The 18,508-nt window shown below is 43.7% G+C and overlaps 1 protein-coding gene across 8 annotated transcripts in view; it reads left to right on the top strand.

Annotated features, from left to right (window-relative positions):
- The window catches only part of PKP4 (plakophilin 4), a 67,293-nt gene that overhangs the window by 12,325 nt on the left and 36,460 nt on the right, over window positions 1-18,508 (top strand). For 5 of the 8 annotated variants that reach the window (XM_038141981.1, XM_038141982.1, XM_038141989.1 and 2 more), the window contains one exon: window positions 15,747-15,880. In XM_038141981.1, coding sequence (XP_037997909.1) covers window positions 15,752-15,880 — 129 coding nt within the window. In that variant the 5' untranslated portion in view covers window positions 15,747-15,751. Of the gene's footprint in view, window positions 1-15,745; window positions 15,881-18,508 lie in introns of those variants that run through there. The other 3 variants (XM_038141988.1, XM_038141983.1, XM_038141986.1) reach the window with 1 other exon arrangement.

The raw sequence follows: 18,508 nt of genomic DNA, 5'->3' as shown, positions 1-18,508 counted from the left end.
AGTGACTGTGCTTCTCACCTGGCCAACATTGATAATTTCTTCTTCTAGATGAAAGAACATGTCTGTCAAACTTCCTGCAGTGTAGGGTCTGTGTGGGTTTACACAGCAGATTCAGAGAGAACTGTGACTTGGGTAGGGGACAATCAGCGTGTCCCCCACGTTATTGTTTATCTTGGCACAGCTACAGCTGTGATACTCCTTTGGGTATGTTACAGCAGCTGTGGCCTCGACTTGCTCCTGCTGGACTGACAAGATCAGATCCCTCTTTATCCCAGGTGAGCTTCAACCAAGATGTGAAGTCTTGACACAGTACTAGAGGAGGGAGACAAAGTGACTTGAACTAATGGTTTTCACATGCCAGCTTGTACTTTAAATGAGGTGGAACTTGAAGGTGTGATTTTGTGGGTATGCAGATGTTCCTGGCATTGCTGGAGTGCTATGGGTGGGTGCTGGATGCAGTAATAGCTTTGGTTGTTAGTTAGTTGAGCTACTGTATGAAGATACAGGTGTGTGTTTTATTGGAGTCCTAACTGAAATGGCCCTGCCACAGGAGGAAAGCAAGCAAATCCCCTTGGTTTGACCTTAACATTTTCCAGCTGCAGAGATGCCAGCAGAACGTGAATCAAAACAGTACTGCCTGTAAACACATCCCAGAGGAGCCAGCTACTTTCTGCTGGTTTAACTCTGATTGAAGGACTTTGACTCCTCTTAAGGTAGATATGATTTTATTTGTACAAATAAGAAAAAATAAGTCAGGTGTACCGGTATGATAGAGTCCTCTCTATGGATCCTAACTGTGCAATTACAACAGTGGAGAACATAGCCAACAGGAATTCTGTTCTCAAATGGTATATTCACTGTACTTTTTTACTTTTCCAAAATGTTCATTCCACTGGGAAATTTCCTAATTTGTAGCTACAGTGATAAATTTCTTTATGGTCATTTAAGACCTGTTTGGTCTTCTCTCAAATGTTTCCTTATCCGTATTTTTACACCAAGTATTCACAGAAAACAATATCTTCTCAGTTTCTATTTTGAAAGCTTTCTGGTGATGAAAAAGGAGGATTTGGTTTCTTTATCATCATGACAGACTTTGAATTCAGGCAGACCAGCAGAACCAACTGCAAATGTGAGAATCAAGGCCTGTGCCAGGTGCTGAGTTAACTTCCATTTTGTTCTAAGTGGAGCAACACTTCAGATTCTCTGCTGGAAGTGTGTTTTTGGTGCCCTCAACGACAGCATGTGCTGTCACTGTGGCCATCTCGCAGGAGCAGCTATGATCTTCTCTCCAGTTACCTCTTGGGGATGACCTTCCTGACTGTCACACAATCTTTCTTTGGTCATTGTCTGTGACTTGGGTAAAGAGCATTGGCAAGATTAATGCCCCATGCTCTTCTTGCCTACCAAAACCTCCCCAAATTTGGAAGATATGAAGGCCCGTTGTTTTGCCAGTGTTAAGTGTGATCAATCACAAGAAGATTCCTAGTGGATAAACCTCTCTCTGGATGGAGAAGTTAATTCTGCCTCTTTGTCTTCCTTCCCTCAAGCAGGCTGCTTACATAATGAGGGTCATTTGACAACAGAGACTGTGTTTACTTTAGTCTGAGGTACCTGCCGGGCTGTTACCTGGCTGTGTTTTCTCTGCAGACAGATGTTTCTGTCATTCTTAGTTGCTGTGCTGCTTTAGCTTGCTTGTCTCCAGCTTTTTCATAACTCCATTATTTGACTTGGAAAACAGCAGCAGGCAGGTAGATTTCTCCTCTCCCCTTAGGCTAGGAAGGGAACATCAACCTTCTTTTGCATTTGTATCTCTTTTTAAAAGTAGGTATGCTTCCCAGATAAGGATTCCTCTATTAGCTTAGTTACATGCCTCTGTGTGTCATCCCTTCCACTGCTTTGGATAGCTATGGATTTATTTGGGAGCAGGAGATCAGCTCTGCTGGGTTCAGCTGGTTCATATCACCACATTGGTGTCTATTTTATAAGACTGGTTCTTCTTAAATCCACCACCTAACTTACAGTTCTGCCTACTTGAATTATCTTTCCATTTAGAAATTGAATCAGTCCATAATGATGTGCTCCATAGCGATTTTGGCAACTGGTTTTTTTTTTCTGTTCTGTCTTTTAGACTTGAGTTTGTTGAGTAATCTTTTTTATTTAACTGCATTTTTTTGTCACCATATCCATTAAATGAATAGCTGTGCCCTACCACTGTGCTGATTATTTGTGCCTCCATTGATGTCTTGAGCAGCTGGGTCTCACGGGACCGAGATCCTGGTGGTGTCTCTTTCTAGTAGAGCTCACACCCAAAGTGTCAGTGGCCACTGCTAGCAGCTGTCTCTTCTGGAGGTTGTCTGAACAGACTTAATGGCTATGCTGTAACCTCTATCCTTTGTCATGTGCAGGAACTCCAGTTACAAAACTGAACAGCCTTCAGAGAGGTAATTACCTTCTATGACTCCTGGTGACATGACTGTTCCTATCCTTTGAATTTTGCTTTGTTCAGCGGGTCTTACAATTCACTGGATAGATTAAGATTTTAACTAATAAATTCCAAATATGACAGAAGTCTGTTGTGAAGACAGTGAATTGATAGCTTACTAAGGAAGCCTTTTTTTCCTGTTGAAAGTTGGTAGCTTTGAGCATGCTGTACTTTGTACCAGCGCAAGTTTTTCAGTCTTTTGCTAAAGGTTGTCAGTGAGGCTGGGTCATCAGTTCTTTAGAATTCAGTGTGAAACCTGCAGTTCATATTGCCATTCCAGCAAACAGTTTCATGAAGACTTACTTAAGGATAACGGAGTCTAAAGACTTGTCCCACCCCTGCATGGTGTTTGTTGGTGTAAGATGTGGAACAAGTAACCAGCCTTGTGTCAGAGCTTTGTCCTGTGCCAGCTCTACCACCTTTTCCTTTCTTTAAATGCTTTCATTTCTCATTCCTGTGCAGGACAGGGGTAGTGATGGTAGTGATCTTGGCTTTGGAAGAGTATCAGACTGGCTTCACCAAGATGAGGGCTGGCTCCCTGGCGCTGCTTCTGGCCTCAGAGGCAGGCCTGACCCCAGAGGCACGGGTGTGCCAGCAGTGCCACAGTGCTCCCGCTGTCCCTGGCGCCACAGCAGCAGTGTGTGGCCAGGACAGTACTCCTGGGAGGAAGCCTGGGTTGTTCTGGGCTGGATTATCAACCTGGCATGGTTCTGCTCAGCCCTCGTGCTGTGTGTGGGTGGTGGCTGCCCTGCCTCAAGGGAGCCGTGCTCGGGTCCCCGAGTGCCCAAGGACGGCAGCTCTCCAGGATGTCGCCCCAAGACACGCGGGCAGGGTGCTCTGTCAGTTCAGTTCTAAGTAAATGCTGTCTTTTAAGGTGACCATAAGTGACAAGGGACTTCTTGCTTATTCCTGGGCATTTCCTTTCTGTGGCTCACCAAGAGGATGACGGGCAGCAGCAGCATCAGTATTAAGAACAGATAAAAATGGGACAAGGTAATGTGTGTGCATGTTTACCCTGCTCTATGGGAATGTGCTGATCTGCAGTCTGCGTTAGTAACCTTGCTGAGGGCTACTTTTAAAACATATAAAAAAGATTTTGACAGTATTCATCAGAAGATGTGTGCTGAGTGTTGTTTGGAATTAGCCAGCAGCATTACTGTAGAGAAACAACTTACAAAATGTATTTACCATTTTAAAGAAGCAGCTTCTTTGAAAACCTTATTTGAAGTAATAATTATGTGCAGACTATATATATATATATATATATATATGACATTTTTCATCAAGTTTTTGTTGGGCTTTAGTTTGACAAAAGAAGTGCAGTGTTACACATTTCTTTTAAACACAGTATGTGTAAGGTAGATTTTTGAGCCTACTTTTGCCCCTCCTTGCTGGGCATGTTCACATTTGCTCTGGTATTTGCAGCTTTACCTCTAGGTCGTATGAGGACTGAAGCAATAGAGAATGTCCTATATTATATTAAGTTAAAGAATAAAAACCAATGGTGTGAACCTCTGTAGAATTCCTGTGCTATTGCTGAAAAGCTCAGTTTTAAATGTTTTGGGTTTGAAGTGGTCTCTCACAAACAGGCAAGAAAATTCTGTTGGGTGGATATGCATTCTGTTACTATCTGTAATTGGAGCACCTTACTGAAATGGTTCATTTTAGGTGGCATAAATGGTTAGTGTGCCAAGTGTTCTCAGCTTCTGCCGGGCAGTAATGGGGTGTTGGTGGATGCCTCCCTTCCGCCCGGCCGGGGTTCGCTGTGCATCCTGCCCAAGGGATCCCTGCCCCGCTGCCCCTGCCCGCTCCACAGGCCCGGAAAGGACGCTTCAATAGCAGCCATCTGAAATGCAGATATTCCTATGGAGCTGAAGTAAGGCATTCTAAAAATGGAAAGATGTGCCTCTAACTACAATTACCCCGTAAGCGTTACATAAAAGAGCAATAAAGAGCAATCTCGCAAGTGGTGGAAGTGCATTCTTTTCTGCTGGTGTCATCCAGGAGTGTATTTCCTGAGTTGTTGTATTGACATTCTCCTGGACTTGCAGAGAGCAAGCAGGAGCAGGCTTTCTCAGGTTTGAAAGTGGAAATCCCCTAAAACACTAATTAATTGTTGTATTTTCTTAAGACTTAAAATTGCGCAATTTTCCAACTCCCTCCTTGTTACTGAGAGGCTTTGCTTTTTAGCAAAGCTTTTAAACCCTTCATTCTGAGATTTGTGTTACAGCACAGTGAAAATAGCTGGTTGAGTTTGTATCTTCATTGTTGGTAGATTTGCTTATTTAAATATATCAGTATTAATTGTCAGGCATATCTAAATCCTAAGTGAGAACATTTAATTTTTTCTGTTATGTGTGGATGTGAAATGATCTAAAAAATCATGTTTGTTTGAATTTGGAAGGGCAAAAAGGAACCCCTGTACTCCATTTAGAGAAGACGGCCACATTTAAATAATTAATGCCATTTATATTGTCTGATACTGGCAAGAAGGTAGCTGTAGCTCTTTTAAATATTATCCTTGATTATTGTTTTGTCTTTCCTGCAGTGACTTCAGTATTTTGGCTGTTACTGCTTTTCCCAAAAGTCTCTGCCTTATATCCAAACACAGGCAACTTCTGCATAAAATTGGCTTTGCTTTGCTTGCTTTCTTCTGACTTTTCAATTGATCCAGCTTAAAATTGGGTGCACAAAACTTCAGTAGAGCACTCTGGGAAGATTGTGCATTTTCAATGCAGTGCAAAATGGAAAAGAAGCAGGAGGGATCAGTGAGGTACCTTTCTTGTCTTTTCCCTCTCTTTTCTTTGCCAGGGGAAGGTACTTTGATTACAGGCATCCCAGCTTTGTGTTTCCCTCAGAGCTGTTGTTTTGCTGGTTCTCTGTGTCCCCTGCATCACCTGGAGTGTGGGTGAGGGAGGGCTGTGTATGGGAGGTGATAGGAAATTGGGTATTGCTGGGGTCAGTGAGCAGACTTCAGCGTTTGTGTGTTGGGGTCGGTTGGTTTTGAGCTTGCTGTTTGTTTTCAGCTGGACTGTGGTTCCTGACCTCTGTGTGCTGGCCCACCACTCCCTGCTTTGTGTGTCCCCTGCCCCAGCCATGCCCTAGGGAATGCCTACGAGTGCCAGCTTCTGCTGCTGTCCCCGGGAGCCCGGGCACAGCTGTGACGGAGCCCGCTCCCAAGCTGCCTTTCCATGCAAGTCAACTGCTGCTTTGCTTTCAGCTTCCTAAGCAGGCTCGCCTCTCTTTTCCCCAGGGCTCTCACCCGGGCTTTCTTGGTTGGGTCTTACAAAGCCTCATGGCAGTGTCAAGACTTTACACCAAATGTGTTTCTCTAGTGCTCTTGTCATTGAACAAAATTGGGTAGATTTGATAAAACAAGCCCACGCTCTTTCCTAACACTTGAAATTCCAGTGCCTGTTACTGGTTTTGGTGTGCTTAATTGCCCTGCTCAGGAATTAGCATGTGACTAGAATACAGGGCAGGGAATTAAAAGGTAGAAGTAAGATTGGTGTTGTTGTGATGACTATTTGAGATTCCTTTGATGTTAGCATTTAAAATACGTTTGAGTCATACTTTCAGTCTTTCAGGAACTGAGGCAGGAAAGCTATCTAAATTGCATCTCCAACTGGTAAACTTTGATGCAAAATGTTGCCATCTCATGACAAAATTGCATGCCTTTAGCAGATTTTACAGGAAGAAATCTTTTTCACTGTGAGAAGAAAATCGCATCTTAGGATCTTGTAGTGCTGCATAAAGATGCAGTTCTGCCACACAGCAGGAAGCCTGTGAATGCTGTTCTTAAAGTTTCTCCTTCTTTTAACTGAGCATCAGCAAAGAGCCATATGCCTTCCTTCAGTATTTGTTTTGCTTCTTGACCATTTCCACACTTAATCTTCATTCCTTCAATATATAGTTTTCCGTCTCTCTGTATTTTTTTGTTGCTGAATGCTGGATTGCCTACCTTTTGCACTGTGGATGTCTGTTTTGGAGTGTGGTTACAATTATTGACATTATTTAATGTACCATTGACCTGGCTTTTCCCCCCTCTGGCACTTCTGCAAAAGGTTTCCCTGCCTAGCCAGGCACTTTAACCTGAGCCTGCCTAATTTTGCAGCTGTGTTTCTGTCACCTACCCCTGCTACAGGAAGGCATATGGGTCACTTGGATGGGAACAGTTTGTGTGATTTTGTGTTTATCAACATTGGCTCATTCATCTTTCCTTGTGGTTTTCCTCAAATTAGTCAGTTGTCCTTGATCTCCTCTAATTGTGATACCATTTGTAAATTTTGGTGTTTACAACTCTTCATCTCTTCATAAATTATTAGTAGAAATACATTATCTATGGAGTTCTGTGTAATCCTACTACAGTACCTTCAATTTTGAGGGGTGAACAAAATCAAATACACCTCGGAAAATATCACCTTTGGGATATTGGAGAACTGATGGAACTATTGGTAACTGTGGCCTGAAAACCCAGATGCTTGTTGTCTAATTCTTATATTTTGCTTCTGCATTCAAGGGTTTTTTTTAGCTTCTAGCTTGGAGAACGGAAGAGGCAAGAGCTTCATTTGCTTAAAGGTAATAGTTTGCAGGTAGACTGTTCTTGGCAGCAAACAGAGTTTTGCTGTGCTGTCCTATTTCAGGGCAAAAGGAAGAGTAATCTGCAGTTTAGTATTGATGAAACTTCATTTTAGTAAAATCTTTTGCTAAGCGGAAGCCATGTTTATTGGAAAACAGTGGTATTCCTGAATTTATGTATATGGTATGCAAGAATTTGACATTTCCGTAGTAGTCATTTGGGCAGGAACATCCACAGATAGCACTGAAGAACTCGGAAGTGTATCCTGAGTGAAAGCAGGCTTTCAGCATCGTCAGATTTTCAGTTTTCAGGGGCACGGTCGGGTTGCTGTCCCTGCGGAGCGCGGCTGAGCCGCTGCCGGTCCCCGGCTCGTTCCTGAGGCATGGCTGTCCCTGCAGATGTGGAGGCTGTGGTGCCAGGGAGCACACAGCTGCGCGAGGGGAAGCGCTGCTCGCAGCTGCTTGCTTTCTAAAGGCAGGATATGGCGTTGGTAGTGTCCAGCTCCAGACCGTGCCAGGGGTACATGTGACACCACGTTGCTCAAGAGCTGCCATTGTCCAAGCAGGGAGCTGTGGAAGTCTGTAACTCTCCAGCTGTCTTTTGTAGTGGGGATTGTAACTGATAATTGTTATCATTGAGAAATGTTTTTGTATATTTTTCTTTTCAGATATGCTATATGACAAATTGAGATGCATATAAAGGCATATAACATATATTTGGGTTGCTAATAGTTCCAGCTGAGGCATGTCTCCCTGCAGGTAGTGAGCATTCTCTCTAGCAATAACATAGTCACACTTCAGTAATAATTTTGCTAGGAGAAAATACAAGTAGAAATTGAACAGCAGCTGCTGCCATTGTTGTGCAGTGGCCATTTCCATACTTACAGCCATTGTCATTTTAATTGCCATTTGCTTGTTTGTAGTTTTCAGGTGGGAGATGGAGCGGGTACGGGTTTGGAGCTGGGGCACAGGGCAGCAGTGCTGTCAGCACAGCATGCCTGTGCTGCAGGTTCTCAGCTGTCAGTCTGCAAGTCATGTTGTTCTGTGAAATTCATTCTGGGGAACTTCCTACCTACATTAATAGTGTCTATTCCAACACCAAATGGAGAATTTATCCTTCTGTACATGGTTGAATGAGTAATTGATGACTGCCCTAGCCACCTGACTGTCTGTGTGGAAAACCTAAAATCCTTCTGTGATGCTGCGTGTCCCTCCTCCCCCTCAGTCTGTGATAGAAGAGAGACTGAACTTCATCCCTCGAGATCAATCTGCTGTCTGTTTGCTGTTCTGCAGAGCTGGCTTTGAGCACTGTGCTCCGATGAGGCTGTGTTCAATAGCAGTGGATTTGGATACTTCAGCAGAAAAGAGCAACACAGACGTGAAATGGCCTGAAGGGAATGTTCAGATTTGGGGTCTCTTTTTTCTTATAAGTCGTGGAGCCTCGTTGACTTAAACTACTGAAAACTCTATTTATTGCCATTTAGCTTCTCGTACTTCATACATTTGCCAAGTGTAAATGCTCTCCAGACATCCTTCAGATGACAAAGAGGCTTCTTTTCAGGTGAGCTACAGACAGTGCCTCGGGCCTTGAAGGACATGGTTATAAATATGTCTTTATTCAAAATGGTTGTCTTGCTGTATATGTCTGATACCTTCTGCTGAATGGTTAGCTTGAAAGCTATAAAAGATATTAGTCTCGTGAGCATGTTACAACTAGATATTTGTGGATGTAGAATCTTGCCTGCTCACTGGAGTGGAGTTAAAGTATGTAGCCATCAGCCAGAAAAAAACAAAAAACTGTCTTTTCCTAGGAACTGTAACAAAAATATGCTTATCAAAAAGCTAGGATAATGTAAATTTTAAGATTTTGATCAGGGCATAGTACCAAATGGTTTTTGAACCTGCATATATTTAAGTAAAAAACAAAAAATAAAAAAGAGGAAAAATATGTCTTGTAAAGAAAAAGGGATTAGGAAGAGGCTAAATTTGTAGTAAATCAGTGAAACACATCTCCCACATTTCTCAGGCAATGGGTCAGGTGTGTGTAGATTTCCTTTTTGACTGTGGGACTCAGTCTGCACAACTGTGCAGGTGGTTTTTATCCTGCCATTACTGAAGTTGTTTTCTTCTGTGTTTTCATCAGATAAAGTGTTCATTTTCTTGGTTTCATCCTTAAGTCCCCATGAACTTGTGCACTACTGAAGTCCATAAAGAAAACGAGTCTCTGAACACAGTGGCTAGCCTGCAGTTGATGTTTGGAGTATCTTCCCCTGGTGCATCTGGAAATTTCAGACCTTGTCTTTTGTGTAAACACTGGAGCCGTCTTTCGCAGAACCCATTTTTAGTTGCTTGCATCATCTTTGCAAGTGGGTAAGTTTCATCTGCTGCCTCTCCACCCAAAGACATTCTGCAGGCTGGCAGACAGAACGCAGAGCGTGGTTCAGTCTCAGGGAGCTCGAGCACGTGAATCCCTGCCTGGTTCTTAGCTGAGCAGCACTCTGGCCTTGCAGCAGGTAGTGCTCCTACCTGGAAGTGTTCTGACAGCTCTGTGGAGGAACCTGAAATCAGATAAATTTTAATCATATCTTCCTGTAAAAACTAGAAATGTCTTGTTCAGGTTTTGACTTTGTAGTAAATAATGTTAGTGTCCCAGCAAGATGATTTTAGCTTATAGGAGCTTTTCCCCTCTGTACTAATGAGTATTTGTCTAATATCATTGGTAATTTACTATTGTTGCTTGAATTACCCTTGTAGCTAGGTAAATATGAGGATTTTCAGTGAGGGTACCCATTGTTTTTCTCATGTTGCCCTCATGAAATAAATACATTATTATTATTATTGAATTATTCTTCTTATTATTACCATGTCCTAGCTCTCAGAGTTGGTAAGAATTGTATTACCTCTTCAGCGTGAGTTGTGCTGGTGACTGTTCTAACTGGCTGCAGGTCAGCAGCGGGAGGCTCAGAAGCAGGGAACATAGGTAAGAAAAAAATTTGGAAGAATAACCAATGTAAGGAAGGCAGGAGGAATATGAAGGGAAGGAATTAGGAGGTTGTGGAAAAGCACCACTCCTGTCTGGCATCAATCCTCAAAAGGTCTGGCTTTTTCTTGGGCCTGCACTAAAAGAAGTGGGATTGTTCAGTACTGGCAAAGCTGTAAGAAAATAGCAGGAGGACCACTGAAGAGTGGGGAGTAGAGACTAATGACAATGAGAACTTAAAGTATGGTTTACTACCCTTGGTTTAGTGATTTCTCACATTTCTTCTCTGTTTCTCAGTAGTGTGTTCTTGCTTCCTTGTGTCAGTGATTACTTGGCTGCAAGATCAGCTGGCTCAGGAAGACACACCCCCATCTGGTCCCCGAAAGCATGGCTGTGTCAGATGAACTCCCTGAACTGCTGGCTTTGCAGTGTTTGAGCAGACACAAAAGAAGGTGTTTCCCAGGTTCCTTCCCTGTGTGCTGGGAGCAGTGTGAGAGCCCAGACTGGCCTGCTGCTGGAGCCACCGGCTGACTGCCCAGCCCAGGGCAGGGGTCAGTGGAAGGAGAAGGGCTCGGAGGCTTTAGGAGCTGGTGCTTGCGTGAGCCACATGAGCAGAGCAGGGAGCGCACAGCAGGCAGCACTGTCCTCTGAAGGGGCAGTTATGGGGCTGTTTAGGTGGGATTTGCGTAAATCCCACAACTGCCCAGTGTGGTGCTCCCTGCCAAACCCTCCCTGGATGGAAAGCTGAGTCTTTTTGGTGGCTTGGTTTGCTCTGCTTTGATTTACTGTGTGGTTCCATAAAGCTATTTGAGTGAGTCTCTGCAGCAGAGAGGCTGGGAAAACCACTGTTCTCAAAATTATTTTAGGGTATTTCAAACTGGAGGCTTCAAATTGGACAGCTTTGTCTTTCTTGTACACTTGATCTGGACATGCCAGCCTGGAGCAAGGTTGTCATCTTTACTTCTAAATAGAGAATTTGAAAATTCAGAATAGGTGTTAAGAATTTTCTTGGATTTATGCTGCAAGATGAACTATTTAAGTATTTTCCTGAAAAATTATCTAAGTGATTGAAAGACATTATTTTTTACCAGAGACTGAAATGCACAACAAATTCTCCCTGTGCTCCATGTTTCCAAGCTTCTCACATTATACTCTTGAGCCTCATTAGAGACATTTATACCATGCACAAGTCTTAGTTCTGCAACATCCACCAAAAGACCATTCCAGAACATTTAAGGCTTCCAGTTCTTGTGTATTCTTTGCAATAGCAGAGAATTTAGTGTGTAAACTTTGATGTTCAGTGGTGTTAAGATGTAGTCAGGTGTGCTGAAATGCACTGAACAGAGCTATAAACAGCAAAATACATTTTCTGAGTTGTGGCTACAGAGATCCTAGATTTTCAGTGTGCAGGAGCAGTTTGAGAATTAAAAGAACTGGAATGCACAGAATCGTTAAGGTGCGTTTCTGATGGTACCTGTGTGTTCTGCCTGATCTGTCAGTGCCCAGGGCTTGCAGAGAGCAGCCCGGGGCAGGACCTAGGAAGCTACAGCATGGGGCTGAGGGGAATGGGGGTTTGGACAGCCTGGGGAAAATGTGGGAGCAGTCTCCTGTTCTGGGTGATGTCTGACTGCTCAACCATGACAGGCAAAGTAACTGTGAACCTAATTTTTTTGAGGTATGAGATCTGGCTGCTAGTTTTCCAATAATGAATCAGTTATCTATCCCCAGAGGAGTAGTAGCACAAGTCCAAGGAGTGTTTTGAGTGGTTAAATCCCAGTCTTGTATAGGGAAGAAAGAGGGTTTTGTATTAACTCCTCTCAACTTCTTACTCACACCAGATTTCAAGGCTCTCACAAAACCAACTCTTGCTATTTCCTGTTCCTGTAAGGTGAAGATGAGAACCTGCCTTGACTTTGTGAGTTCCTGTCCTTAAGCAGCATCCCTAGACAGAGCTGTGAGGGTGGGGACTGGGCCCTGGAGAGCTTCTCCTGCTCCCTTACTCTCCTGTGCTGCCACCCGAGCCCACGGGCCTGGCAGGAGGGGGGTAGGGGATGAGCAGACGTGTTTATTAGCTCAAGCGTGTACCTAAGTGTTTGTAGGATCAGAGCCAACAGTTGTCTAATGTTGGAATCAAGGTTAGAAAATCAGTAACTTTGCCAAGAAATGTGTTAATTGAAGGAACATCAGTTGAAACAACTGCCTATGCTAAAGGGTGTAGGTCTGTGATTACATCTCTTAGCACTGAGATAGATGTACATTTAACACTGACACCTTCACTAATAATTAATTTGATTGGTTTTTATCTGGATGTTTTTATTGTATACTCAATAATGGGTATATTTTCTGTTCCAATGAATTAGCACACCTTCCAGCCAGCTCAGAAGGATGTTTTCTGGACTGGTTTGTTACAGAAATCTGCTACAGGTGGGTTGAGAAGTTATTCACAGTGTTGGAGTGAGAAGAGAGAGAAAACTATGGAAAAGCCAAATTGAGATTGTTTCGCTGCTGTATTTTGTACTTCTCCCCTGGAAATCCCAAACAGAATCCCTGCCCAAGCAGGCGCTGCCCTGTTACATGCAGGTGGAGACACAGTGGGATACATGGACTAACAAACAGCCCCCTTCTGAGAGAAGCACGTTTGTAACTGTGAGTTTTTGAGACTTGTCCTTTAGATTGCTTAGCAGATGTTTCTAAATAAAGGAAAGGCTTGATTGGGTAGCTTTATTACTTGATATGCTTGCAAATTTATCAGGTCATTTAGAAACCTGAAACACTGAGTTGTAGTCATAAAAGAGCTATGGTAAGCGATACAAAAAATGAGATGTGACACATGGAATTGTGGCATGTATTCTGTGCTTTGGGTTCTTACTGCTTGATTAAAGAAGTGGTTTTCAGAAGTAAAACTTAAAAAAACCCATTTCTATTTTCTAAAACTGTAAGTTGTGCATTTGACTTTTCAAAATCCTATTAGAGGTCGGTTTTTATTCTGCTTGCTTAATTGCTGTTTAATGAGTTCTGTAGAAAGGGTCCTTGAAGCTTTAGTTGTGTGCCCACCTGACATCCAGGTTGTGATAAGCTCAGTGTGGCAGCCTTTGTATCTGCAAGCTGAAACCAATAGAAATAGTGTTTCAAAAACAGCCAGATATGTCTGGTCATTCATTTGTGGCACCTTGGGAGTCAAGTAGCATTTAATGCTGCTTGATTTGTCGAGAGTGAGTTCTGTTCCAGTTGCAGGTGACGGAGGTCCCTGCAGACCTGGATCTCGGCTGAGCACGAGGAATCCCAGCGGGAGCTGCCATGGGTGGTGGGTGAGAGCACAGGGCCGTGCCTGCCCGGGGTGCCCCGACTGTGCTGGGGCAGCAGGGAATGCTCACCGTGCGCTGCGGGCTTGGCCACGAGGAGGACAGCATGGCGTGGTCCTCACAGAGCCATGACCGTGTGAGGGGAGACCCGCGTCTGTGGGGAGAGGAGGTGAGGGGAGAACCGAGTCTGTGGGGAGAGGAGGCGAGGGGAGAACCGAGTCTGTGGGGAGAGGAGGCGAGGGGAGCACCATGTCTGTGGGGAGGGAAGGTGAGGGGAGACCCGCGTCTGTGGGGAGAGAAGGTGAGGGGAGCACCATGGCTGTGGGGAGAGAAGGCGAGGGGAGACCCGAGTCTGTGGGGAGAGAAGGCGAGGGGAGACCCGAGTCTGTGGGGAGGGAAGGTGAGGGGAGCACCATGGCTGTGGGGAGAGAAGGCGAGGGGAGACCCGAGTCTGTGGGGAGAGGAGGCGAGGGGAGACCCGAGTCTGTGGGGAGGGAAGGTGAGGGGAGACCCGTGTCTGTGGGGAGGGAAGGTGAGGGGAGACCCGCGTCTGTGGGGAGAGGAGGTGAGGGGAGACCCGCGTCTGTGGGGAGAAGGAAGTAGAGTGGCTCTTGGTGTGCCTGGGCTAGCATGTCAGGAGTCCTTGCGCAGTCCTGACAGCAGAAACCTTTGTGCAGTTTCTTTTCCCTTGTTCCAGGAGAAAACTGTGGTGTAGATGTATGGTAAGAATGGGCTGTTCATACAGGCTCATTTCAGGGTATGTACAGGCAGCCTCCCTGTGCTTCACCTGCGAGGTGCTGAGGGGAAAAGTCCTGCCATGCTGACTCGGGCTCCTTCTGTGATGTGTTTGGGAAGCAGCTTTTCTTTCCCCCTTTGCAGTGGTGGAAGTTGGTGGGTGACCAGGCTTCTGCACCACAGGTTGCCCCCATGACTGCTCCACTGCCTCTCATCGCTCGTCTCACCTGAGTTTCACCAAAACCTCTTTGATTCCCTCAGTGGCTGATGTGAAACTGCACATGAACCGTGTCTCGAGCTCTTTGAGCAGACTGGAACAGAGTGGTTAATAAAGACCCTGTGCAAGTGCCAGAAGAGCTCGTGGGCCTGAAGAGGAGCCATTCCTCTCGCAGCCCATATGTTGCTGCACACAGAACAGAACGAAAGCATTTGTTCTTACACCAGCACCTCACCTCTCCATTAGCAGCACAGGGCTCCTCTGACAGCACAGGGCTTTGCCTTTGCCTGGGCTCTGCATACAGGGTGAGGGAGAAACCTCGCAAGAGGCCAGCAATCCCAGGAGAGATCCCTCCAGGGTCAACTCAAGTCCCCTTTCAACCCTGTCAGAAACATGCAACTCTGCAGCACAGGTGTGCACTGATCCTGTGCATTGCCCTGTGCTCATTCAGGTGCTCGTGGCTGATACAGCTCCACACTGAGGGGTCTCATGGGTCCCTTCCTGGCCTTGGAGCCCATTTGCAGCCTAAGCATCTTCTCACCCTTTGAGTAATGAATGGAATGGGAAAGGAATCTGTTCCTGGTTGTCTGCCCTAGGAATATTGGGTGAGCTTGTTCTGAAAATCTAAAATGAAATATGGGTTACTTCTAACATTAGACCTCCCAAGCTTTATTTTCTGAAGGAAATTAAAGCGTGGTATCTGTGTAGAAGCTTTGTGAATGCCACTTACTTGCTGTTTTCAAAACGTTAAACACACTTTGTAACTATCTCTGTAATATTGGTTAATAGTGACTTTGATAATTGAACAAATTAATTGCTCTTTTCCATGGATTGGAGTGGTTAGTGTGCTGCCTCTGCAGTAACACAGCTTGGGATTATTGGACGCTAATCCTGTCAGTCCTTTCCACACTATCCATAGCCCAGGGCAATTGCTTCAACTTTAGCATTTTAATTTCCTCTTTTGCTAAAAGAGCATTAGAAGCATGGCTCCCATTAAGCTTTTATTACCATAATTAGTCTCTTCCATAGTTTGTTCTTGACAGCAGAGCATTCTGCTGTTATGTGTCATTCTTCTGTGCCGAACACTGCATGTGGTAAACTTGAACTGATCCTGAGTGTGCTTAATAGTTAACACTAATATTTTTCATGCATCTTTAATTGTGCTAGTTTTATTGACCACCACAAAATAGTATTTTTAAAAATAATCTTGAAGCATCATGCAGCCTACTTGATCCTGCCCAACTCTTGAGTTGTGTTGGTGATTCTGGTCTCCATTCGTGAAGGTGAAACACAGTCACACAACATAGATTGAGTCATGCAAAGTTCTCTGCTAGTTTAGTTAAGTTTGGAAAGCTTCTAGAAAAAAATGAATATAATTCATAATCCTAAAAACTTGGGTTTTAAACATCACTGGCTGAAAATGTAAACTATATTAAAATCTTGTTTTTGCAGGCAAGATGCCAGCCCCTGAGCAGAGCCCAATGGTGGAGGAGGGGCTGCCACAGACAGCACAGGAGACTTCCACAGGCCCGGGCATGGAACCAGAGACTACTGCCACGACCATTTTAGCTTCTGTAAAGGAACAGGTACCTGCCTCGTTTTCAGCAGCTCATCAGTTCAGAGTGTGTGTGGCGTTAACCGCTGTCTCTTGCTGCAGTGCTGCCACAACCATGGCTGTTTGTGTCTGTAGCGTGTGACCAGGGCCACCACAGTCTATTCCGTGTATCGGTTTCAGAATCTGAATTAAGGGGTTCAGTTACCTGCATTAGACAGAAGCATCATTCTGCTATTCTGTATCCCTTGGAAGGTCTGCGCTGCTGTTATAAGTCAGACTGGAAATGCAGGTTTAGTGCAAAGAAAGAGAAAAGCTGGTGTAGAATTGACGCAACATTAAAATCAGCCCTTGTAAGTCCTGCAAAGCCAAGTGTTCAGTGCTGCAAAGTCCTGCACATACAGATTGGGTATGGTTAATTGTACTTTATTAAAAAATGGTCTTTAAACTCTGAGTTTGTTTTCAATTATCAACACCAAGGTACTAATACATTTTAAATCTGAAGAACATTTATGCGTCTAAAGTGATAATTTCTTCAGGAAAAATAAAATTGCATTTGCATTCAAATTCAGCCTTAATTTGTAAAAATCATTCAAGTGGAAAAATAGCTGTTCTACAAGGAAACACTCCAGTTAAAGTTTTTGTTGTTTTTTTTCTTTTTTAAATTTAAGGAACACAAAGGGAGAAGGGATACTTTGGCTTTCATTGTATCATACTGAGAAATAATGATCATCTTTGTTGCCTTTATACACAAACTGTAACATCTGAACCTCAGAATAAATCTGCTTTGCTGTCTCTGTTTTGGAACTTCCTTGAAGATGAATCACAACTTGATTCAAGATGGTAGCTCTGAATGCAAATGATTTAATAGTTCTTACGTTGTTCCATATTAATATTTTTTTAAAAGGTGAGAATTAGATTATATCTTCTTGATATCAAAAATTTTCACACCCATAATACTTTATTGTTAAACAAAAATTTTCCGCAGGATGATGAAATTTGAATGTTAATTTTTGTGCCTAAATTAATAGTTTCAAAAGTAATTTAAGGTGACAATAGCAACCCTAAAAATTTCTTAGCAGTGTTAAAATTAATATTCACATTTGCAGCGTGCAGGATATCACCGCCAGAGGCGGTTGCAGTGTGAGAAGTCAGCCAAGAGTTACAGATACCTTCAGTCCCCTCTCTCCAAACAGTTTGCCTTGTGCCATCTTAGCCTGTCACAAATGGCCGTTAGGACTCATTTGCCTGAAGTACATTGGTGGTGGCTTTCAGTCAGTGCATTTTATGCTGCAGCACACGAGGAGTGTGCTCATGGTGTGTCAGAGCTGGGCTCCCCAGGAGCTGCAGTGGCGGTGTCAGAGCTGGGCTCTGCAGGCAGGGATGCTGTACCCAGGAGCAGCAGTGGCAGAGCTGGGCTCTGCAGGCAGGGATCCTGTGTTCAGGACAGCTCTGTGCTCCAGCTGTGCTGGATCCCACCAAATGAGCAGGGCAGTGCTGTTGGGAACAGCTCCAGACATGAGCGTGCACTAAAGGCTTTTGTTAGTGTTCCTTTGCCTGCCCAAGCAATGTCTGTATCTTTTTATTAGTCCTTGAGAAAAAAATTATAATGGAATATTTATTTCTTTTGAAAAGGAGGTTAAAACCTCTTCCTCTTTCAATTTAAAAAAGGAGTATTAAAGATGTTGCTATTACATAACTAAATTCTGATGAAAGCTAAAAAAATTAAATAGTAATTTATCATCAGTGTTGCACAAACTTCAGAATTGGAGCCTTACTGTGAAATGTACAGACAAATAAAATGAGTGTGAGGAGAGGAAGATGTAAATTGTCCTTCAGTTCTTGGAAGTGATAATATGAAAGAAGTAAGAGCTGAGCTGCTGTTTTCTGGTATTTTTACTGTTGATAATAATTAAGGACACTGACATGTTCAACACCCTTCCTGTGTGGCAGAAAGCCCAGAACAGAATATTTTCCAGTGAAGTTCTTCACTTTATTAAGCTTGAACAGAAACTGCTACACTGTTTGCTGTTTCCTTTGGTACAGGAATTGCTGCGCGGTGCAGCAGGTCAGTGTTTGTAAAATAGAGCTGCCACACCCTGACCCGAGTACTTCAGAAACACTGCAGTGGAAACACAATCAAGAAAAGCCTTTATTATTACTTGTCAAATAGGGCAAGATTTTAACTTAATAAAAGCTTTTAAAATTACTACAGTAGTTCTAAGATAAATAAATATATTCAATTACTTCAAGCTTTCTGCCATAGCCATGAGATGATAGTTATGATTATATAAAAAGTTGCACTAATTAGGCTTTGAACCCTACAAGCTATTTCTAAATAAAGTTCCCATTAGTTTCCATTTGTTTCCTTTTCCTTGGACCTCAAATCAGTTTGAAGCAACTATTTTACCAAACTGGAGTGTGTAGTCTAAATTCTGATCAGTCTCTGGTTGAGTCAGGTGTCAGACAGCTGGGTCCATCTCCCTTGGTCGTGTTTTAGGAAAGGAACATTTCCATTCACTCATAGTGTTATAAAATAGCACAAGCAGAAGAGGTGTAACCTGTGAAGAAATTTAGATCACTATAGTTTTGTGCTTTTCTGACTAAGCTCAAGATCTGTTCTAAAGTGAATATGAGCCCAGGTGGGCAAGAAAGCCCAAGG

The sequence above is a fragment of the Motacilla alba genome, chromosome 7 (assembly GCF_015832195.1).
Source record: "Motacilla alba alba isolate MOTALB_02 chromosome 7, Motacilla_alba_V1.0_pri, whole genome shotgun sequence".
Classification (NCBI taxonomy): domain Eukaryota; kingdom Metazoa; phylum Chordata; class Aves; order Passeriformes; family Motacillidae; genus Motacilla; species Motacilla alba.
Note: the sequence above shows the minus strand (reverse complement) of the source record. Positions and strands in the feature narration are given on the sequence as shown.